At 41.3% G+C, this 22,981-nt stretch overlaps 1 protein-coding gene across 11 annotated transcripts in view; it reads left to right on the top strand.

Annotated features, from left to right (window-relative positions):
- Nucleotides 1–22,981, top strand: part of WT1 (WT1 transcription factor) — a 43,771-nt gene that overhangs the window by 10,130 nt on the left and 10,660 nt on the right. For 7 of the 11 annotated variants that reach the window (XM_077114310.1, XM_077114309.1, XM_077114314.1 and 4 more), the window contains 2 exons: nucleotides 6,314–6,391; nucleotides 7,436–7,486. In XM_077114310.1, the coding sequence (XP_076970425.1) occupies nucleotides 6,314–6,391; nucleotides 7,436–7,486 (129 nt within the window). The remainder of the gene's footprint in view (nucleotides 1–6,313; nucleotides 6,392–7,435; nucleotides 7,487–22,981) is intronic. The other 4 variants (XM_077114312.1, XM_077114311.1, XM_077114318.1 and 1 more) reach the window with 1 other exon arrangement.

Raw genomic sequence — 22,981 nt, 5'->3', positions numbered from 1 at the left:
TAAGGAACACAGCAGTCATATCGCGATGAAAGCATGAATCCCTGTTAATAAGAGATTTGTATAAATAACAGATTTATTGCTTGCTGACCACGTGCTACTGGGCATAGTGCTAAGTGCTTCACTCATGTCTCATTTCATTTAATCCTTTTTATTACTCAGGTAGGTAGGAACTCTAATATTGTCTCTACTGACAGGGAAATAGATTCAGAGATGCGAAGTAATTTGCTCAGGGTCACACAGCAAGTGAGACTATGAGCCAGGATTTGCTCTTTAGTCCCTCTGACTTCAAAGCACATCTGTACTCTGAATACCTGAGGAATTCCAGTTCTCCACCTGGATTTTTTTCTTTGAACAGTCATGCTAGTAGTTTTGCTGATGAATAGTAATAAGGAATTCTTAGATAGACTTACTGTGTGCCAGGTACCATTCTAAGAACTTTTCAATATTCACTTATTTAATCCACCTAGCAACTCTTTAAGGCAGGCTATTGTATTATCCTATTTAAAGAGAAGGGTGCTGAGGCCCTGAGAGGTTAAATTGCCTAGTGTAATGCAGAAAGTGGCAGAGTTGGCTTTCAAACCCAAGTAGTAACACTCCCCAAATCTGTCCTCTTAGCCACTGCACTCTGCTGCCTCTCCCATTTTTTCCAAAGGTAGCATCTGTGCCAGCTGTCACTAGAGGGGGGTCTTTATTTCCCCAATTGTGAAAAAAGTCCCATTATCCATTAGTTTTACCCACAGCTTTCAGTAGGAAGAACTTAGTGCTTTGAGGGTATTTACACTGGAGGATACTTCCATCAGCGGACTTGAGCTTAACTCACAAAGCAGATGTCTGTCTTTCAAACTCCAGACTCCTCCAGCTTCACTTTTACCACTGGGTGTGAACTATGGGGGTGAAGTTGAGTCCACGCACCTCAAGAATCTGAGGGCAAAGCTCTTTCTTCCCTTCCTTCTAGACTCTGGAGAACCAACTGCTTTCAGGGTCATCCTGGTTTATGCCTGCTCACAGGCAAGGTCCAGGGATGGATGGACACTACGTTTGCCTGGGGGGAGAGGATAGCAAAGCCAGAGCTCCCTAAACACTTTCTACTCGTATTCTGCCTAGCAAAGGCAGCTGTACGGGCCTGCCCTCTCTCTTCTCTTAAATTTCTTCCACAAGCCCCATTGCTCCTTCGCTTACTGATCTTCTTCGAGCCCCTAAACCCAGACTGTGTCCGTTTCATGGATGCAGCTACTTTGAAAAGGAGTTCTCTGTACTGTTTTTGAAAAATATTTCATGCACACTGATTTTTTTAGACATTCTAATCTTTTTCCTTTTTTTTTTTTTTTTTTTTGCATTTTATTAGTATTTTACATATTTTCCTTTAGCTACTGTTACCAATTTAAATGAGGCCATTTCCTTTTGTCTATACCCTTTTACTTGGTGGGTAAAACTGCTATAACCCTGGAAGCAGCAGTTGCTGGTTTGAATATTTCTAATTGAATGATGATAATTCAGAAATGGTGGGACTTGACAGCGGAACCTATTGCCAGTAGATTGTCTTTTATGGGGGAAGTTTAGATGTGAAAGAAACCTCTTTACCAGTTTGTGGGGAACCCTGGGATCCTCGGGTCAGTTGGAAGTGCACGTACACTTCACACAGTATTTTTATTTACTGAGATGCTAATGTTTATTTCTCACATAATTAGGTACAAAGGCAGAGGGTCTGAAATGGTTTCCAGGGTGGTGGCAATGCCATCAGAGACCCATCTCCAGGGAAGGGGCAAAAATCAAGTTTCCAATATTCCTGTAACTTTTGTGCTGACTAAGAGTTTATTAATAGAAGTTGAATCCCCAGCAGGCTTTTCTTTTGGTTAGCTGGTGAGCTTGAGAGAAATTACAATACCAAGAGAGTGACTGTAAAATAATTATTCACCACCGTCTGCTGGACAGAAATTTCTCAGCAGGCAGCCTCCAAGGCGCCTGGGAGGGAAGAGCACAGGAAAAGGACTCTGGAAATCTGGCTGCAGCCTCTGTTTGCTTGTCTGCATTATCAGGTAGAGGTAAACCCACTCGTGCCCCTCTGCTGACATGGGGCATAGGTATTATAGCAAAAGCTGGAAGCATCATGATTTCTAATCACAGATGCTAGTTATCTCTGCTCTTTTCTTGTTTGGATTTTATATTTGGATCCCATGGGGAACCTCTTTATTTCCACTGGGGTGCTTCTCTCCCAGCCAGCCAGCTGCAGAGGTTACCCAAATCTCCACCAGTTTCCACAGTTCCATTGCAGTGGTGACATGACATTTTCTACCTTGTTCTGTTGAACGTAGTAAACACACTTAAAGATGAAAATGTACTTGAATTGCACATGCACTTGAAGTGTGGAGGAGTTTCAGTCCAGATAATAGCTGTTTTTTCTTTTCTTCCTTTTTTTTTGTGTGGAGGTCGAGAACTCGGTAATACTGCAATCCAAGCCAAAACAAACTCTATATGATCTACTACTGATTTCCTTTTAAGTTCCCTTTTTTGCTAAGACTGACTTCCTTTTATTTTACTCCAGCTTGCATTAATCCCAGTTATAGAAGTTTTTTTCCTTTCTCCCTTGCCTCCAACTTCAAACATTTCTTGCATAGAAAACAAGTGACTTTTCTTTTTTTAATAGATCGACGTTAAAAAAAGAAAACCAACAAAACTGTGTATGTATAAAGGACACCATGACTTTGGGAATGTATTTTGGCAGCCTGCAATTTCAGAGTTCACTTCCGAACAGGCAGAGTAAGATGGTTGGAGCTGAAATGCCTACGTGACCGCTGTCGTTGCTCTGAGCCAAGCCACCTGCTTATCTGAGCTCTTCTGGGAATGACATGATCGACACCTACCATGGTTATTAAATAATTAGATGCTTTGTTTGGCGCCATCAAGAGAGCTGGGTGCTGACCGATTGCCTGAAGAGATCAGAGCCTGAAAAGGCTTGGGCCCAGTATTTTTAGCTCAAACTCACATTTTGTCCTCTCCCCAGCAGCAGTTACTGTCACAGTTGTCACTGACTTTCAGCTGGTAGACGGTGCCAGCTGGGCTGATGGATTAAGCTGCTGAGGAGACCCAGGCAGCAGTAGGCAGGATGCAGTTAAAATTGCACACTTGCAGGCGGGCAACAGTGGTTCAGTGGCAGAATTCTTGCCTGCCATGTTGGACACCCGGGTTCGATTCCCCAGAGACTGCCCCTGCAGAAAAACAAACAAACAACAGAAAAGCATTGAACACTGGCCTCAGAAAACCTGTTAGTAGTTTGGAAATCTTCTCAAAGTCCTTCTCCCCCATCTGCCCTCGGCACCTTCTCTCCCCTCTGGAGGATTTGCAGGCTGAGCTATTTATTAGGGCGGCTACAATCACAAAGGGGGGCTCCTGCCAGGACCTTGGTGCACTATTCTTAGCTGGCTGAAGAAGACGCCTTGAGCATCTTGTAACTTTCTGGGGTCCGGGTAGTTCCTATTTCCCTTTTGACTTGTTTTCTTTCACCTCCAGACTCTTTTTCTGTACTATTATTATTTAAACGATAGTGAGACAATGAGGTTCAGAGGCCAGAAAGTGCCAGGATACTTTCCAGGGGACAGGGAAGAGGAGGTGGGGGCAGCCAGGAAGCCAGCACTGAGCTCTGTGACCTTGGGTGTGTCATTTGACCTCTCTCTGCTTTAGGACTCGTCTGATAATTAGGGATCATAGTTATACCCACTATACAGAGTTGTTTTGAGGAGTGTTGAGGACACGTGAAAAGTCCTGTGCAAAAATATGGTAGATTATGGAAAATTAAAATATATTATCAGTATAGTCTTCAGTCAGCCATTATGGATGTTACCAGTTTAGACTGATTGAGATTAATATTCCCATTTGACAAATGAGAAAACTAAGGTGCACGGTGGTGAATTTGCTCAAATCCCCAAACCTTTAGAGCAGCACTTTCCAATGGAAACATGCTGCAAGCCCATAAATGTAATTTTAAATTTTCTGGTAGCCATGTTAAAAAAAAAAAAAAGAAAGTAATAGTAAAGTTAACTTACAATATATTCTCTTTAACCTAATTTAGCTCAAATTTCAACATTTTGGCATGTGGCTAGTCAAGAGCCAGCTAGATGTAGCTAGTGGCTGCTGTATTGGACAGCGCAGGCGTAGAGCATTTATTAGGCACCCATTAAGAAATATGTAGAATATATGTAAGACATAAACCCTGTATTTGAGAAAGTTTGCTTTCTGGGGAACAAGAAAATGCCCTTAAAAGTAGTTTCACTTTGGGATGCTTCCTTGTAGAGCCCCTTCGCCCTCAACTGACTCTTCTTTAGGCCTAAATCATGAAGTTAAATATGTGGGACTCATTAACCCTGTCACTCACCTGTTTTGCAGAGCTCTTGAAAATCATGATGATTTTCTTCCTTTTAGGCGAGGATGAAATAAAGCTAAGAAAGATTCCACATCCCAACGGGGTCCAGAAAGATTGTCAGCTGGGGCTGAGTGATTTTATTTGGTGAACAATTTTTTAAAAATTAGTGACAAAAATGTAGAGCCGCCTGGGGAATACAATGCCTGTTGGCGGAGATTAATGGCAAGATTAATAAATGGATTGCTTGATGAAAAGGCGCAGGAGAACAAAAACCAGTAGAGGTTGTGGAGGAGGCTGCTTATTAATGAACTGTCAGCCCAAAGAAAGTTCAAGAAACTCTCCCGTGGTAAATACAGCAGGCTGGCACTTCTAATAAAAATTGGGGTCCTTCAGGAATTAATTACACCCGCCTTACAGCAAGAATTTGTGGAATTGCAAAACGTAGTGGCACAGACCAGCACCGGTTGCTGCTGCAAACGAGGAAACTGCAGGAGAAACTAATAATTTTTTCCATCGATATGTAGGATATTGTAGTAGCATAATGGCCAGTCCGACAGAGCCATGAATGATGGGGTCCAGATATACACTGACTAATGAAACTACACATACTTCAAGTTTGAAGTCACTTCACTTTTCATATGCAGAATTCCCTCCTGCAATCTGATTTCCTCCTTATTTTGTGTACCCGCCACAAGGGAGTCCCAAATAATTTTCAGAATGATTCCACAAGAGTCAGGTGGGCCCGACCATGATTAATCAGGCAATGCCAAGAGAAGGAACACAGCATTCATTTATTCTGAGATGCTGCAATTTCCCTCACCCCTCCACACATTCTTAGTTTGGTTGGCCTCTCACAAAACTCTCTTAATTAAAATTTGGTGTTGTCTTTGCCTCATGAAGCAAGCCAAAGGAATGTTATGGCAAGACAGAGATTGCCCAGGATTTGCGATCTGATATGGCACATGCTATAATGAGAACTGATCTCTTTCACTTCTGCCATGACGGTAGAGTGAAAATTTTCTTCAGTAATGTGTTTAGACCAAGGCATCTCAGACAAACCATTAATCTTTTAGGTCTCAGATTTTGTAATTAACCATTTCGGTTCAGGCCTAAATGTATCCCTAATAATGCTTGGGAATGTAGAAGATTGCTTGGGAATGTAGTAATTCGTTTCCTTGCTAGTTTTCTAGGAGTGCGCTGAACAGAAATGGGAATGAATGACCTTTTGATTGGTTTACAGGACACTGTTTTTATTCCCTTGGGGTGGGTCATAATGCAAGCAGTTAGCTGGTGTTTTCCATCATAGAACTTCATAGAATTAGAGAACTGGGGGCTGAGGGTTCCCTCCCCTCCCCGCCACCCCCCCCAACCCCAGTTTGGCTTGTACCAGGATTACAGAGAATGATTCCTTCAGTTGTACACAGAGTTTATCATCCTCTTTCTTTCACTTGTCACATTGTTGTGTATTAGACCATTCATCACCCATCACTCTTTGACTTTTTAGACCCTCATAATCCACATGATACTTATCCTTTTGATTAAAACAACTTAATGGCCTTTTCACGAATAATTAATCTCCTGTCTTTTACTTTCAACTCCAGGCTTTTAACTTTAATGTTGAGTTACCCAGCCTGTGTTGCGTTTCGAAGTTTCACTCCCTTTAGCCTCTTCCCCTCAAAGGTTTAATACCTCTTTAGAAACTTCGTTTGCTATACTAAGGTTTTTAAAAAAGGGCTCCCAAATTACCCTCACATCCTTTCTGCTATGTCTGAAATGAATAACTGTGCAGAGATCAGTGGAATGAAATGAAAATCATTTCAGACTCGCAGATTCTGTCATAGTCAAAAACACGGGACTTTTTTGCCGTAAAGAAAAGCTGAACCCCATTGCCGTTGGGGGAAACAATGTGTGAATTTTTTGTGGTTTTGTTTCTAACTCTGGATGTTCTTCTAACAGTGACAATTTATACCAGATGACCTCCCAGCTTGAATGCATGACTTGGAATCAGATGAACTTAGGAGCCACGTTAAAGGGGTAAGTTCTTCTCTACTTCCATTGCCCTGGAACAGTTACTTACACCTGTCTGAAGCATTTTAAAGGTGCTTGTAACTTATGAAGAGCACAGTTTTAGAAAGATGGCATGGCTCTCTGTAGCATTCAGATGCTTTCTTCTCTTCCCCGAGTGGAGAGTTGCGTTCAGTATAACTTTTCAGGAATACAAATAGGGAATGTTTTTGTCTGCTACAAGGTTGTTGAAAATAATGGGAACACAACATGGCCTTTTCCTTAATGCTTTAGAGTTCTTCAAAGTTGGGTCCACTCAACTTCATTTAGAATTTATGTTTTGCTAGTGCTGTCACAGATTTAATCATTACGCTATCTTGTCAATAAATGCTTTGGGTGTACAAAGTCCAGGATCTAAATTTATACGTGAGTGATGGTGATTTGAACAATCCCAAGTCAGATGTGCTCATACCTGGTGACACCAACAGGCCTTCTTCACACTTGATATAAAGCCCTTGGGAGAATACATCTAGCAAATATAAGTGAGGGCTACACTTTGCTCTGGAAATTGAAGATGAAGGAAAGAAGGTAAGACTTGCTTCCAAAAGTAAAACAACTCATTTTTAGTCTTCCAACAAGTCTGAGGGGATGGGCAGTAGGACACAACACTTCATGAAGTACCTACTGTGAATCAGGTACTCTTCTAGGACACCTCATTTATCTTCCCTACCCTCAGGAGGCCTAGGTGTTGTATTATGTTATACAAATGTGTAAATCCAGGCTCAGACAGTTGACTTCCCCCATTTACATAAGCTAGGAAGTATCAGAGCTGGGATTCCAAGTCCAGATCTGATTCCAGAACACCGGCTTTTTCTAGATGCCCTGTGGTACTTTCCACCCCACCATCAGCCCCAGTAGGATTGGGGACTTAACTTAGTTCAGTACTCTTGTCTAGACAGCTAGCTTCACATCTCTGTGTGTTTAGTGTCTTCTCATTTGATTCTGGGACCTTGGGGGGCTTGCCAGAGCCATGCATGCTCCATTCCCCATTCGCCACCTCTTCTTCTCTTCTAGAGTTGCTGCTGGGAGTTCCAGCTCAGTGAAATGGACAGAAGGGCAGAGCAAGTGAGTGGACCATGCCGTGATTGCAAAGGAAATGATGTAGGCTTTGTTGGCTGGGACCCGGGAGAATGCAGAAGTTAGAAATGACAGTGGGTTATCAGAGTAGCAGTTGGTGCCACTGGGATGGGAAGAATCCCATCCATCTCTCTTTCTTTTTGTTTACCTTAGACATACTGTGGGTAAAAATGGAGGTGGTGACATTTCTCATCGACATAACTCTGGAAAACAATTTTTAAAAAGTTCATGGGATCCCTGCTCTTTCCCTCTTGAATGTTTCACAAAATACTAAAGTTGTGGCTTTATTACATCTTCCTGTTGGAACAGTCAAGTCTTTCAGTCATACTCAACTAGCTTTTTCTCTACCTTTAAATCTCTCAGGGAGACCCTCACTTTTTACTGTAACTCTGTGGCTAGGCTTTATGACAACTTACTTTTTTCATTCCCAGACCCTACAGTCTAGGGCTTTATGTGGCAATTTCTCTTGATTTTATTTTCTCTGCTTAATCCCCAGCCTACCTCTTTTCTTCTTTCTTTGGTTGGCTCAGTCCTGTTTTTCTGGATCATCCTTCCATGATCAGCAGAGTTGGTTTTCTTCTTCCGAGATGTGCTGTTAGAACCTCTCCCCATCCCATCTCCAATTTTCTTAGCCAAATCTCCACTTTCTCTCTCTGGATATGAAAGTAAAAAACCTTCCATTGTTTCCATCCAAGGAGCTACTGACAGCTTCTGACAGTTTCAACATTCTATTTCTCTCCTTCCTCTCAACTTGTCTCGTGCTTCTTGGCCTCTTTGCCTACCCTTTCTGTCTGGATGCCCCCCTTTTCTTCTTCTCCTCTGCTCAGAGCTCAGTAACTCCCCCGGAGCTAAACACCAGGACTAGATAGAACAGGATTGTGAAGTGAGCAGTATGTTTCAATTTTTAAAGACTCTCATGCTGGACTAGAGGGTTTATTTGTTTAGTTTTAGAAATCAAAGATAAGGAATCTTGCAATGTGCTTGAAACTGGGGCTTTCCATAGCCGAGATACATTTTGATACCTTTTAAGGTCTTTAGGCATGTGACATTGATCACGGGCTAGAGTCAGCAGCGGTAGTGTCAGGGTCAGCATTTTTTGTTCAACCCTGTTTTGTTAAAATTGTGTTACTTAGTAACATCTCTCACACTGTGGATCTGTCCCTTTAGAACATACTTTGTCAACCATTTTCAAGTACAAGTCCCTTTAGATTATACTTTAAATCATACTTTAAGTCAACACACTCCATTTTGTGAGTTGAACATTTATCTAAGGATGGAAGTGACCATTATTTATTGGGCCCTGTGTTAGGGGCTTTTATATACATCTCCTCATTTGATCTCCAAACTACCCCAGGATGCTAAGATCACATCCACTTTTTGGATGAAGAGACAAAGATTAAGCCAAATAACTGAGGTCACATAGGGAATAAGTGGCAAAGCCATTCAGGAATCCAGTTCTCTTTGACTTGGGGTCCTAGATTAGTGTAACCTAACCATTCGAGACAGTAACCCACATTAGAAATACCTTTCTCACTGAGGTGCAATAAACATATGCACAGGTAGACAGACATGTACACCTCAAAATTTCACTGAACAATCCTTACCCTTGCTCCATGCTGTACACAGTGATATATTCTATTGTCATTTTTGAAATGCTGGTTGTGATACATTGAGAATTGATTTTAGACCCTCTCAAATGTGTCATGACCCATAATTTGTTTCTTACCTAAAAACAGTAAGAACAGAAGAAGAACTGGATTCAGCTGAATCTAAATTCCACTAGGAAGTTTGGCTTAGGCAGGAGTAGTGAGATATTTATTTGCTCAAATTCAGTCTTTTCTGCCAGCGCAGACAGATTATGGATAGGAATCATTTTTCTATGATCCTGGATTTAACTTTTGTTTGCCATGATACAAATGCCATGTTAATTTGTATTAACATGTTAATATGGAAAATTCATTTGAGAAAAGATAGCCTGCAAAGAAATATAAAGAGAAATAACTTTTGCTTTGCTTAAATCCATAACTGGTGCCTTGCTTCTATTTGAAATCAGTGGTAAGAAAAATCATGGCGATAGGCTAGCACAGATATGTAACAGGGAAACTTAAGGTTTGACTCATGTTCTGGGGGAAAAGATGTAATTTATATATCACTCGTTAAAATGAGGAATTATCAGATTTTTAATTAAAAGATTATATACTGTAGACCTAAGCACCATTAAATACTTATTTATGACTTCTTTCCATGAAAATGTTACTTTAGAAAAAAGCAACTCCACAAAGATTAGGCTTGTTTCCTTGTGTTTTAATCAAGTCTGTGGATTCATCTTTCATTTGATGTCAGGGAGCAGTGCTGTAATGGGCGGGGATAGGATTTGAAGGAGAGGGTGGGTAAAATGAAATGAAAACACATATGATGGGGACGATGATACCTTAGCCACTAACTTATTCCTCTCTTCTCCTTTCTCCCTTTGTTCTCTTTATAACTTCTGCACGTCCATTGGGAAGCAGATATACTTTTAAGACCTCAAATGGGAGAATGTTTTCTTTCTGTTTAAGCCAAAGAGAAGGCACTACTTTTCTTTACTCTGACCCTGCCCCTCACTCATAAACAAATGAAGTTATATTTTTAAGCGGGTCCCTAGGAGAAAAATTTGCAGAGGAACCCATCTAAGTATTAACCAACTATTAGGTGTAATTCTATTTATGGTGCATTGTCTTATCTGCTCTTTATTTCTTTAAAAACATTTTTTGCGTCTCCTCAATGACTGTTGATTTCCTAAGACTGCTAAAAGGCCTAGACTATTCTCTGAGCCTCTGTTTTGTCTCTTCTGAAGAAAATATCCTGCAAAATGGAGAAACACATCAACCTTGACTGTGGTCCAAGTTATTAAAACAAGGAAGAAGTTATTCTCTGGGGACTTGGGAAGGGGGAGTGGGAAATCAAACACAATAGAAATGTTAAAAGAGTGCTGAGCTAAATGAATGTCCCTTAGCTGGTCCAAGAAGTTCACAGGCTATTGGGAACACACATTACTCGACCTGTGGATGCTTGAAAGGAAAAACGAAAGACTCACGATGAGTGATGTATGGTTAAAACAAAGCTGCACGTTTTGGTAGGGCCGAGGCTGGAGAATCTGGAGAAAATCCCCACTAGACATAGTCTCATCCCTGGGAATCTGTGCCAAAAGAGATAGCTGTCTTTGCTGGCTGGGAGTTCCAATGCACAGCCCAGCACCTTCCCTCTCAGCCTCTGTGAACATAAGGTACCTGTCCAAGAGATTTACTTCTTGAAAATAGATAGCCTGCTTTTAAGTGGCTGCTGGAGCTTGAGATGCAAAGCAAGGGTGGAGAGAGGCAGCTTAGTGACTATAAGCATTCCTGAGTGTACTTTTCTATCCACCACCCCTTACCTCCCAGCAAACAGCTGTTAATTTCCCCTGTTAAAGGGATACATTTGGTTTCGAGTTCTTTATTTCCTATTGCCTTGCATTGGATTTAGCTGGGGTCTGTTAGCCATAATGACCGGAGCCAAGAATGGGACTCTTGGGTTTGCAGGATGGAAATGGAGACTTGTGATTCAGAGCTGTGTCAGTCTTACTTATAATGGAATAATCCAGTAGCTGCTTTGCCTTCCCTTCTCACTTTCCCTAAATTTTTGCTCCCAAGGCCCCATCCCATCTTTCCAATCCTTTTCCCTCAGAGTATATATTCAGTTAATGTATTTAAATGCTTTATTATATCAATAATGTGCAAAAGTGATAAAAATTTTGAAAAATCCAGATTAAATATTGAAGGTAATGAAAACTCATGCCAATAACCCAGATGAAACTATTCTTAATATTATGTTCCATACATTGTTAGACCTTTTCCTATGCATATGTATACATTTATATGATTTTCTTTGTTATAAAAAATGATTAGCTTTAGCTTAGATCTGATTTAGCAAATGCCTATTTATAGGGCATTATAAAGTTCTGTGTTTCAACCCTCATGAATTACTGACTTTTTTGAAAATATTCTCAACCTCTTAAAAAATACTTAACGTAAAAAAAAATCTTTTTGTCTCTATGGAGTTCTCTCCCTACCATGCTTCTAACTTTTATTTTAAAACAAAGGAATTACTTTAATCTCATAATTTTTTTTTTTTCTGATCAGGAGAAGAAAGGAGCTAAGAAGGAAAGCTGGGAAGGGAAAGTGGTGGTGAAGAGGGCAAAGCTGGAGATGAGCATGGTGGTCTCAGCTCAGCACAGGGAGATAAAATGCAATTAAGGAGGATTCCCATCCGTTGATTAAGTGGAGTGTGTGTGTGTTTGTGTGTGTGTGTGTGTGTGTGTGTGTTAGAGGAGGAGAGGGTATGTTAGAAGAATGGAAGATACCTTTCATGACCCACAGAAGTATTTTGGATCTCTTGTTCTGTGATCCCATCCTGGGCTCTTCTGAGACCAACTCACCATTTATCCTTCTCCCTGTCATCTGCCCCAGGAAAGATCATAACCTTCACCCAGAAAAACACTGACATAGAAGCTACACTAAAAGAAGTCATCCAAAGAAATATTTCTCTGAAGTGGGTACTCCTGCATTATTTCATAGTTTTTTTTCCCCTGTGAAAAGTGAACAAGTACATTTGCTATAGCTTTATTTTGAATTTTTCATTTTTAAAACAAAGCCTCAGATGTGGCATTCTTAAGGCTAAGATTGTGACTTTAGAATAAAGATAACTTTCTCCTCGTTCTAAAGTAATGTGAGCTCATTATTTAAAAATTAAGACAGTACCAAAATAAAAGAAGAAAATAAAAGTGATCTGTTATCTCACCATCCAGAGATAACTTTTTTGTTTTTCCTATTTGTTTCTGTAGGGAAGAAATTCTGAAAATATATTTACCAAGTGTGGTAGTTAGGTTTAGGTGTCAACTTGGCCAGGTGAAGGCGCCTAGTTCTGTTGCTGTGGACATGACCCAATGGCCTGTGAACCTCATCTGTCACTCATTACATCTGCAGTCGGCTAGGAGGCGTGCCTGCTGCAATAAATGATGTTTGACTTAATTGGCTGGATGCTTAAATGAGAGAGCTCAACATAGCACAGCCCAAGCAGTTCCGCATACCTCACCTACAGCTCAGCCCAGGCCTTTGGAGATGCAGAAAGGAATTACCCCAGGGAAAGTTGTTGGAACCCAGAGGCCTGGAGATAAGGCCAGCAGAGATTGCTCTCTGCCTTCCCATGTTAAAAAAGAACTTCAATGGAAAGTTAGCTACTTTTCCTCTGAAGAACTATACGTTAACTAAATAAGTCCCCTTTTATTGAAAGCCAATCCGTCTCTGGTGTGTTGCATTCTGGCAGCTTTGGTAGACTAGCACACCAAGCATTAGTTGTAGGAAACTGGGCAGATAATAGGGAAAGGGCAGAAGCCCAATAGAAGTGGGTTAAAGAGATAATGAGAAGAGTTAAATTGGAGATATTATATAAAGACAACTTTTCCTGGAGTTTTGCTACAAAGGGAGCAATGAAATGGAATTTTAGTTGGGTGGGGAAGTGGGTCGGAAAATTTTTATAGTTTTATTTTTTTAGTTTTAGATAAGAGAAGCAGGCAGCAGGCATGCCTCCTAGCCGACTGCAGATGTAATGAGTGACAGATGAGGTTCACAGGACATTGGGTCATGTCCACAGCAACAGAACTAGGGCGCCTTCACCTGGCCAAGTTGACACCTGAACCTAACTACCACACTTGGTAAATATATTTTCAGAATTTCTTCCCTACAGAAACAAATAGGAAAAACAAAAAAGTTATCTCTGGATGGTGAGATAACAGATCACTTTTATTTTCTTCTTTTATTTTGGTACTGTCTTCATGTTTGTTTGCTGATGGGAATGATTCAGGAGAGGCAAACATTGATGTTGGGAAGGGTTTAGAATTGCCGGGGGAAGGTCCTTGAGGGAGGAGAGAGAAAAGGGGCTCCATGGACAAATGCTGGGGCTGGCTTTAGTTAGCAACTGGGTAGTTCATCTGGTAACAATAATGATTTATAAAAATTTTGTGTATAAGTATATTCACCCTTTTGCTTGTCATACTGCAGATTTCTCTGGTTTGTATTTTAACTATTTATGGGTTATTTTTCCATTCAGAAGGTTTTATCTTAAAAGTGATCAGTTTTTGGTTTATAGTTTCAGGCTTTTGGCTTTTGTATCAGGCCAAAATATCTTTCCTACCACAAGAATCTATTTTTAATTTAACTATTTTTTTCCCCAGTATACTTTTGGATTTAGTTTTTGTATTTATTTCATCCTGAATCCATTTGCAGTTGGATTTCAACTTGATTAGTCTCATTATCCAAATGACCAGTCAGTGTCCCTGAAGTATTTTGGACAGTTCACCCTTTTATTTTAAATGCCAAATGCTACCTTTATCAAGCACTAAATTCCTTTTGTGCTTTTCTAGACTCCTTATTCTGATCTTTTGATCAGCCTGGTTCTTTCTGTTCAAGTATTAAACTGTTTGCTACAATTTTAACATTGGTTTAAGTATCTGATAGCAAAGTTCTCTAGCATCGTGCTTCCTTTTCAAAATATTTTTGGCTATTCTTTTTTACTCCTCAAGATTAAATCTAGATTAATTTTGTTAATTTCAAAAAGAAAGGTCTTTATCAGTATTGATTCATTAGTTGGGACAGATGTACCTTCCTGATGTTGGCTGTTCAGAACAGGGGAAACTTTTGGACTCTCTTGTACTATCTTCAACATTTTTTCTGTAATTTAAAACTATTTTCAAGTTCATTTTTTTTAAAGTCAGTTGAAATTTTGAATGGGATTATATCAGGTTTAAACTTTAATTTTGGACAAGATTGCCATTGCTCAACATTTTATCAAATCTTCTTTCATGTCGTTATGCCCATTTCAAGTTTCCTCCTTCTCAAGACTTTTATCAGCAATGCTTCTGTCCCAGTATCCCTTTGAGAAGGGGTGTGATTCCTTTGAACTCACTGCAAGGTTTTCTCATTGCTTCATCCCCGTGGAGTTACTTTGCTGGGTCAATTTGGCGGTGTGGAGAAGTGCTGACTAAGCACTGGGTCCTCACACCCAAGTGCCTCCTTTTCAGCTGGAGAAAAGACTAGAGCCCTGGGCTTGATACTGGGCTTTAGGGAGGAAACTTTGTACATAATTGAGCATGATTGAATAAATTTTCTCAGAAGCAGAGTGTGTGGGCCAAATGGGCGGCAGCCTTTGAGAGCCCAGGCTGAAAGATCCTATTCCATTTCTCCTGCCTGAGATGCTGGGTTTTTCTGTCATGTGGATTCGGGACAGCCGTTCTTGGGTGGAACCAGCAACAGTCTCTGACCACAGAGCCAATGAAAGCTCTGAGAATTTAGAGCCCAGTGAGTTAGATGAAAGTGAGATTCTGATGAATTAGCACCTTGGTGCCAAGGATGTGTAAGGGAAGATGAAGATATTTTCTGTATGACCTAATGACATGGGTCTAAGAAAGAAAATCATGTCAAAAAAAATTCTTTGGAGCAGTGGGGGGGGGGGGGGACAGCAAATATTGTGCTTTTTTGGATTCTGTTCTCTCCAAACAGTTGTGGGAAAGTGGATTTAAGAGTCTCTCTCAGCTATGCTCTGAGTGTGAAATAAGAGGAAAAAGGTCAGTTGGGAAAGGTTTGTGTACCATTTCAAGTGGTGAAGAAAGCTTGATGGTTCATAAGGGCTGATTTATACAAGACTTGTTGTCAGGCTATTAACCACTCAGCCCATGTCCCCTATTAAATAGTGGCTGAGGACGAGGTTGCATGGGAAGTGAAGACATATGAGCCGTGCTATAAAAGAAACTTTCCAAAGAGGAATACAAATAAGGTTTTAATCATAATAGCTTCGTTGGAATACTTCAGTGGGCAAAAACTAATGCTTTGAGGGGACTAGCACTGATTTGCAGGTATTATATTCTGATACGTTTGTTGACAAATTAATTTATTTTTTATTTGAGGGGACCAGTACTCATTTGCAGGTATTATATTCTGATACATTTGTTGAAAAATAAATCTAATTACCTTGTAGATAACACTGTTAGGTTACATATATTAATTAGAGCTTTTTTTTTTTATAGCAAGAGGCAGAGCCCCGCTTGTAACAGGGAATTTAGCAACTAACTGTATTATATCTTTAAAAACAGTCCATGGCTGGCTTCAGGGACTCAGAGGGTATCATTGGTACATCTTTTCACTGTCGCTTGGCTCTGCTTTCCTCAGACAGGCTCTTTTCGTTTTTTGGTACAAACAGCTCACGGCAGTTGTGAGCGTGTCAGGTATTGGGATCTACAGTTTCAGAAGAACGCCTCTCTATTGGGAGTTCTCCAGCAAGATGACCCAAGGAAGGCTTTGATTGGCCTAACTTCGGTCATGTGGCTAGGGAATGCTGTGGTCTGATTGGCTAGAGAATGTTGTGGCCTGATTGGCTAGGGATTAATTGCGCCCTCGCCTCTGGAGCCTGAGAGTGGGATTGGGCCAGGGGTCACTGAAAGGAAAAGAGGGCCTCGATCGCCAGAGGAAGGGAAATTAGACGCTACAGGGGCAGCAAGCAGGATATTCAGTACAGAATTTTGTAAGTCAAAATTCGTGGAAGTGAGGTGAGTCCCCTTCCATACCGGATACCTGCTGCTGGATGTTGCAGGGAGTATGATACCTAGACAGAAATGAAATGAGGCATAGGGTATGGAGAGCCTACTTATTAAAGCGTATAATAAGAGGTTCATTACAGTGTAGAATAGTTAGAATTATCACCATAATTCAGTTTTCAATTACAAGTGGCACAAAATGTATTATGCTTTTGTTAGTCAAGAATGCATCTTTTCCTCGAGGTCTGAACTGAACAGAAACCCTCTGGAGTGGGAGAAAAGTAAATTGTCCATGTTAAAGATAACTGATTCTTTTCTGTAGTCTATTTTGGAGGAAATATCTGTGAATTGTCAGATAAAAATGACTAGTGCGTCTTTCGAACTCAATCAAATTTAACTTGATTGTTTTCTTTTTAGGCGTAATTTTATTTAGTAAAAGAAACTATCTTTTCTCCTCTCCCTATATATATACCCAGCAGAATAATCCTTTGGTTTTTAACATATCCATCAATTTGTTTATTCCCACTATAGAAGCTGAATTGAATTACACAATTCAAGAGAATGATTTTGCTAATAATGTGTGAAATATTACCCTTAGCACATCACACTCATGCAAAGAAAAAATAGCATATGTTCATTCTAGACGTACTTGTGCTGCATTGCCACCAGCTCTGAACATGTGCACAAAGATAATCCAGTATCTATTCTTTCCCGAAGGAAGAGCTTATAAGTGAATATGAAAATGATTTTTTAAATTGCTGTGTATACAGGAAAATTTTATTCTCATGCAGTAAAGCTCTAAACCTAAGCATTCTGATGTGACCAGACATTTCCCAGGGAATGGCTGGTTCTTGTTTTTTTGGCCTTCAGTCCTTTAGGGATGATTAATTCAGGTTTGTGTGTGGTGATAATAGCTTTCCACAGAGCATTTGTGCAAAAGTTTATTGTTTGTTTTTTTTGCGTGTGTTGTTGTTCATTCTATTGCTGTTGGCTGTCCTCTCTTAAGACTCTTTTGTACTTTGTATTTTTCTCATTCTGGACTTTTTGGAGAAAGCTACATCTGACCTGCTTTCTCCAAAAATCCTGGTAGGATGTTCTCCATCTGAATTACTTTCTCTTATGGTCTTAGTTTTCCAGGCTGCCATGAAAACACCACACAGTGGGTTGGCTTACACAACAGGAATTTATTGGCTTCCAGTTTCAGAGAACATAAGTCCAAATGAAGGCACAGGCTAGAAGACTGGCTTTCTCCTGGGGTTGGTAGCATCCTGGCCGGCTGGCAATCCTTGTGTTTGGTTTTCTTGGGAGAGGATGATGTTCTCCTTTCTCTTCTAGGTTCCCACTGACTTTTGGCTTCTCCCTATTGCTTTCTCTTTTTATGTCTGAATTTATTCAAAGGCTCCAGGAATCCAATTAAGGGCAGACATTCAGTTGGGTCACACCTTAATTAAAATAACGTCTTCAAGAGATCATATTTACACCAGATTCCATATCCAAAGGAATGGGAATCAAGACCAAGAACGTGTGTGTGAATTATGTATAATTCAGTCTGCCACATGGTCTTTTAATTCTCCCCTACATTTCTTGTAACTGATTAGCTAGTTCTAGAGGATTGATTTGATTTGGGCTCTGATTTTATTTTTATTTTTTTTTTATTTTTTTTTTTTTAAAGGAAAGACAGAGAGAAGGAAGGAAGGATAGAAGGAAGGAAGGAAGGAAGAAAGGGAAACATTTTTTAAACATTTTCTTTGTTTTTATTGTATTCTGTTTCTCCGTTCTTTTTGTTACATGGGCTGGGGCCGGGAATCGAACCGAGGTCCTCCGGCATAGCAGGCAAGCACTTTGCCCGCTGAGCCACCGCGGCCCGCCCTTATTTTTATTTTTTAAGGGAAGAATTATTCATGAGTGGTTCTGTGCTCAACCTGACTACTTGTGTTTAAATTTTAGGGAAACGGTTTCTCAACATGATTCCTTTGCTCTTTTCCCGCATAAAGTGGTGCACAAGACCAGGGGGTGAGGTTTCTCAAAGTGTGCAGCAAAGTATATTCAACACCAAAAGGAATTATATATAAGGCTGAATATCAAGGATGGAGAGAGAAGAGGGGTTGATGGTTTAATTCCATTTTCTGGATACGCACGCACGAGTCTGAAGTTTCCCCAGGTGGTTCCTTTCAATCTAATTAACTCTCAAGAGACTGGAAAACACAGGTGATGGTGGGGAAGGTGAACTACCTAATAGCTAGAGGTGAGAAAGAAAATTCACAGGCTTAAGTTTCCCTTTTTTTTTGGCTTGGGTAGGCACCGGGAATCGAACCAGGTCTCCAGCTTGGCAGGCAAGAACTCTGCCTGCTGAGCCACCAGGGTCCTCTTTGAAGTTTCCCTTTTTGAATATTCATATTAAATGCTAATTGCATTCAAAAGACTATTTTTTTAACCCCCTGTTGATAAGGCATTTTAAGGCAGCTCAGGTTTTTCTTTATCTGTAAAACTTCAATTCCTTTGATTAATCTTCTTGTGCCTATAGCATTTCAAAATTAATCTTTTCTGAAGAAGCCAGCCTTCAGACATTTAAGTTTTTTTCTGGGCCAGTCATCAAAGAACAAATTTTTAGCATAAAGAGGTCTCATAATTTGTGTTATATAAAGGATGTTTTTTGCAGAGTTTCTCAGGATACATTTTTATGCATTTTAAAGCTGCTAAGAAAATGTACAGTCCAGGCCACTGCCAGAAATGAAGTCGTAAGATGTATATCCTGCTGATAACTGCTTCTGCTTAGTTTATTTTCCGAGTTAGAAGTTTTTTTTGTTTTGTTTTGCAAAAGGTCTTGCACAGTTTTGATTTCCTTTTCACAGGTAAGCAGGCCATTTCCATCAGTTGACATTGGGCTTTCTTTATACCAAAGTAAATATTGTGCCTCAGAGCAGAAGCATAAGTATCCTAAAGAGGGGGAATCTTTTAAAGTTGCTTGTCCTTACTGCCACCCCGCCTCTTATCCCTGCACCCTACCGTATTTTTTAAATCCTCAGCATGCCTAGCTGTATTCATATCCCTGGAGAAGAGAGCTGGGAATCATTCAAATATCATGGTGTTAGATGTGAACTGTTAGGATGGGGTTGTCCCATCAAAATTGTCCAGCTGGTTTTGAAGGAAGAGCAGCTGATCTGGCCTCGAAGCCCAGCTCTGCCGTGTATGATCTATCTGACTGTGATGATTTTATTCTTACTCCTATTTGGTTCATCCATAGCATAGTCAGTGGATATTTGTTAAGGCTTGTTCCCTTTTGGAGGACAGCCTGGCTCTGACCGTGTGCACTAGCACCCAGGTCTTAACAATCGCTACTGGTCCCAAAGACCGTTACCATCAACCCTAAGTTTTTTCCTTTTAGGTTAACATCTGCTGATCACTTATGCCTCTGTTGGACCATGTCTTATCCAAGTAACTTGATTATTTATGTTGGCTCCCTCAGGTTGTCCAGTGGAGAGACCTTCCAGAATCCTAGCAATTCCTGAATACTAGAGAAAAATATGTTATGCGTATTGGAAATAAACATTTCCCACCACCACAGAAAAGATCTTTTTGAAATAGTAGAGATGACATGAAATGGGAGATGGGAAACTAATGTATTGGAAATCAAATCCAGAGGTAAAAAGATTTCAGCAGTTGAGAATGATTGGCTGAAAGTGGTAGAAAGGAATTTGAAAGATATGTATATAGTCCTAAATTCCAATTAAAGACAAAAGTCATATCTTCAAGCTCAGTTGGAGATACCTGCTTTAATTGCAGTTAATGCCAGGGGTGGGGGAAGGGAGTTGGAAATTTTATTTGACTGCAGGAAGGTTGCTGTGACCTGAGTGCTGAGAAGTTAATTTGGTTTTAGGTATGTTAATAGCCTCCTCTGTCTACATTGAATGGGGAGGCACCAGGCCTTCTACCCAAGGATGGAGAATTGGCAGGCCAAGGGCCTAATACATTGCCAAGAAGAAGATGATCCAGATGGGAAAGGAATTAAGACAACGATTCACAATGTTTAATAGTTGAGCGAACAACAGCTCTAGCTCTGTGGATACAGAGATGAGGGAGGCACTCTGTGCTCTCAAGGCTAAGTTGACCATTGAGTAGAGGAGAGACACTAAGACTGTTATAAAATCGTCATGCTTACTTAACTATTGTTCCTCAGGAGGCAGAAGTGAGCAGAAATATTGCAGCTCAGTGTGGACTGACCCTCTGTAACAGTTAAAGCATCCTCCAAATACATTGGGTCACCTTGAAAACTAGTTAGCAGTCACGTTGTGTTGGGAACGAGCCAGAAGTCTTGGATGGGGATGGGAGTAGAGGGCCTTTCTAGATCTTTTCTACCTCATATTAGCCTATGAGGCCAAGACCACCAACTGCTTCTCTAGAGAGCTGTTACCATAGTAAATGCTTGTGTCTTATACTTGGTGTCCTGGGAAGACCACCCTGGGGAGAGTTTTGAATTGCAGGGCCACGGGAGTGAATTGCATCGGTGTGTTTGTCTTTTGGAGACCTGAGAGCCAGTCAGTAGGGACCCAGCTATTTTTCTTATTCACGAACCTGGTGGAAGAATCTAGTGGCATATTCAGCAGGTACAGTCTTGCTTACTAGTTGCTTCTTTTGTCTGTTGGCTTGCATCTGGCTGTGAGGCTCGTATCTTTCCCTTTGAGTATTACAACACTTCATTTTAGGGGACGTGTATCCTGAGGAAAGCCTGTTTCCCATGCCCCCCACCCTCCAGGAACACACCAGCACTCAGAGATTAGCTGTCAAGATAGGAATTTCCTAATTCTTCCCTTTTGTTGGCAGAAATTTAAAATAATTCAGATTTCTATTAATTTGCATCCCTAAAAATAACTTGGCCCTAGAAAATGTGTAAGTTACATTTTGGCTCCACTCAGAAGGCTGAACCAAGCAAAAGCAGTAACTCTTGATAGCATTTAAGGCAAAATGTTTTGGCAGCACCACTCTGGTCTGTTGTCTTTCTGCTTCCACCTGGCCATTGTCACCAACTTGCTTTTCCCCACCGCCCATAGGATATGATTGCTAGGAAAGCAGACACAGCATCTTTTTCCTGGCAAAGCACGTTTTGAGGGTCAGAAAGGCAGATGCTAGCCGGGTTTGGAGTTTCTCCCCAGTTTTCTTCGTGCGTTTGACCCTGCTCTGTCTCTTTGAGATCCTTTTCCCCAGATGTGTCAAGAATCACTTAAAGGATGTAGAGACAAAGATAGTAGGTCAGGGACAGCAGAAATGCCACCTGTCTTTCCAAACTTAACATCATTACTCCATGCGAGGAGACAGGCAATTCCTTTTGAAAAGCTTAAAGCCAGAGCTAAATGTGAAACCCCACAGCTGCTGAGGCCCCAGCGTTCATGCACATTTCAGTTGTCCTGGCAGCACTCTTCCCTTCCAGGAATTCTGTCCCCTGGGAGAGTGAGGAATGAGCCAGCCCTTAAGCCTCTCCTGTACCCTATCCAATGGAATGGTCCAAACAGCCTCCTGCAAGGGGTCCCCTGGAATCTCTAGAGTGCTGGGGTCAGAGGATGGAGGGTCTCAGCTCTGAAAGCCAGTTCATATCACCTGGAGGCTTAAAAAAATTCCAGTGGGTGGGCTCAACCCCCGAGAGCTTTGCACATTTCCCATACCATATTGCTTGCCCACTGGAGATGTACAATTTAATGGTTTTTAGTCTACCCACAGAGTTGTGTAATGATTACAATTTTAGAACATTTTCAGTAGTCATGTCTCTATTTCTCCCAACCCCTACAGCCCTATGCAACCTCTAATCTACTTTCTGTCTCTATGGATTTGCCTATTCTAGACATTTCATAAAAGTGGAATCATACAGTATGTGGTCTTTGGTGATTGGCTCCTTCCGCTTGGCATAATGTTTTTGAGGTTCATCCATGTATCAATGCTTCATCCTTTCTTGTAGCTGAAAATATTCCATTGTGTGGATATACTACTCCCTTTCATTTATCTGTCTGTTGGTTGATGGGCAGTTGGGTTGTTTCCACTCTTTGGTTATTGTGAGGAATACTGCTATGAACAGTTGTGTACAGGTTTTTGTGTAATGCGTGTTCTCATTTCCCTTGGGTGTATACCTAGGAGTGGGATTTCTGGGCCACATGGTAACTCTGTGCCTAACATTTTGAGGAACTGCTTGACTGTTTTCCAAAGCAGCTGCACCATTTCACAGAGGTATTTCGTAAAAACTCCCTTTGGTGGTCCTAGGTCGGAGTCTACGGTGCTGCCAGTGGTGAGAATCCTCATTCTGCCTCATTTGAAAATAAAATAAGTCCAGGTTAGAGAGCAGCGTTTTACCTGAAGGAGAAATCTCTAAAAGCAGAATGTACCCCCTTCCTGGTTCTTTCCAGCGTCCCACGTCCCTCACTCTCACTGGTGGACAAGGTGAACCTGCATGGAGCAGGAGCTGGGTCCGGCTGGCGCTGTCCAGTATCCCCCCCTGGGCACAGGTTGGCCACAGAGCGTTAGACTGATCTGGAAAATCCATCTGTTAAGCAGAGTGGGGCCGCGATGTGTAATCCCCACTTCTAAGGGTGCGTCTTCTTGTAAGCGTCATCGCTTTCTGGGTGCTGCGTGGTAAAAACTGAGTCATGAGGTGCTGACAAAAGTCCAGTGCAGTTCGTGTGGAACTTGAGGTTGAGGCATTCTGCTCGTTCCGGAGATAGTCTCAGCTGTCGGCTCCGCCATGGAGAAGGTAAACAACTCGCTGGGGGTCCGGGGCTGCCGCCCTGACGTCTTTCTGCTTGTCTCAGAGTGGTACAGACCCAGGCGGCGCCCCAGGGCCCGGCCGAGCAGGAGGGCCTGGCAGTGTTTTCCCTGCCCACGGGGCCGCCCCGCCCCTC

This window comes from Tamandua tetradactyla, chromosome 8 (assembly GCF_023851605.1).
Source record: "Tamandua tetradactyla isolate mTamTet1 chromosome 8, mTamTet1.pri, whole genome shotgun sequence".
Taxonomy (NCBI): Eukaryota; Metazoa; Chordata; class Mammalia; order Pilosa; family Myrmecophagidae; genus Tamandua; species Tamandua tetradactyla.
This window is presented reverse-complemented; position numbering and strand designations above follow the sequence as displayed.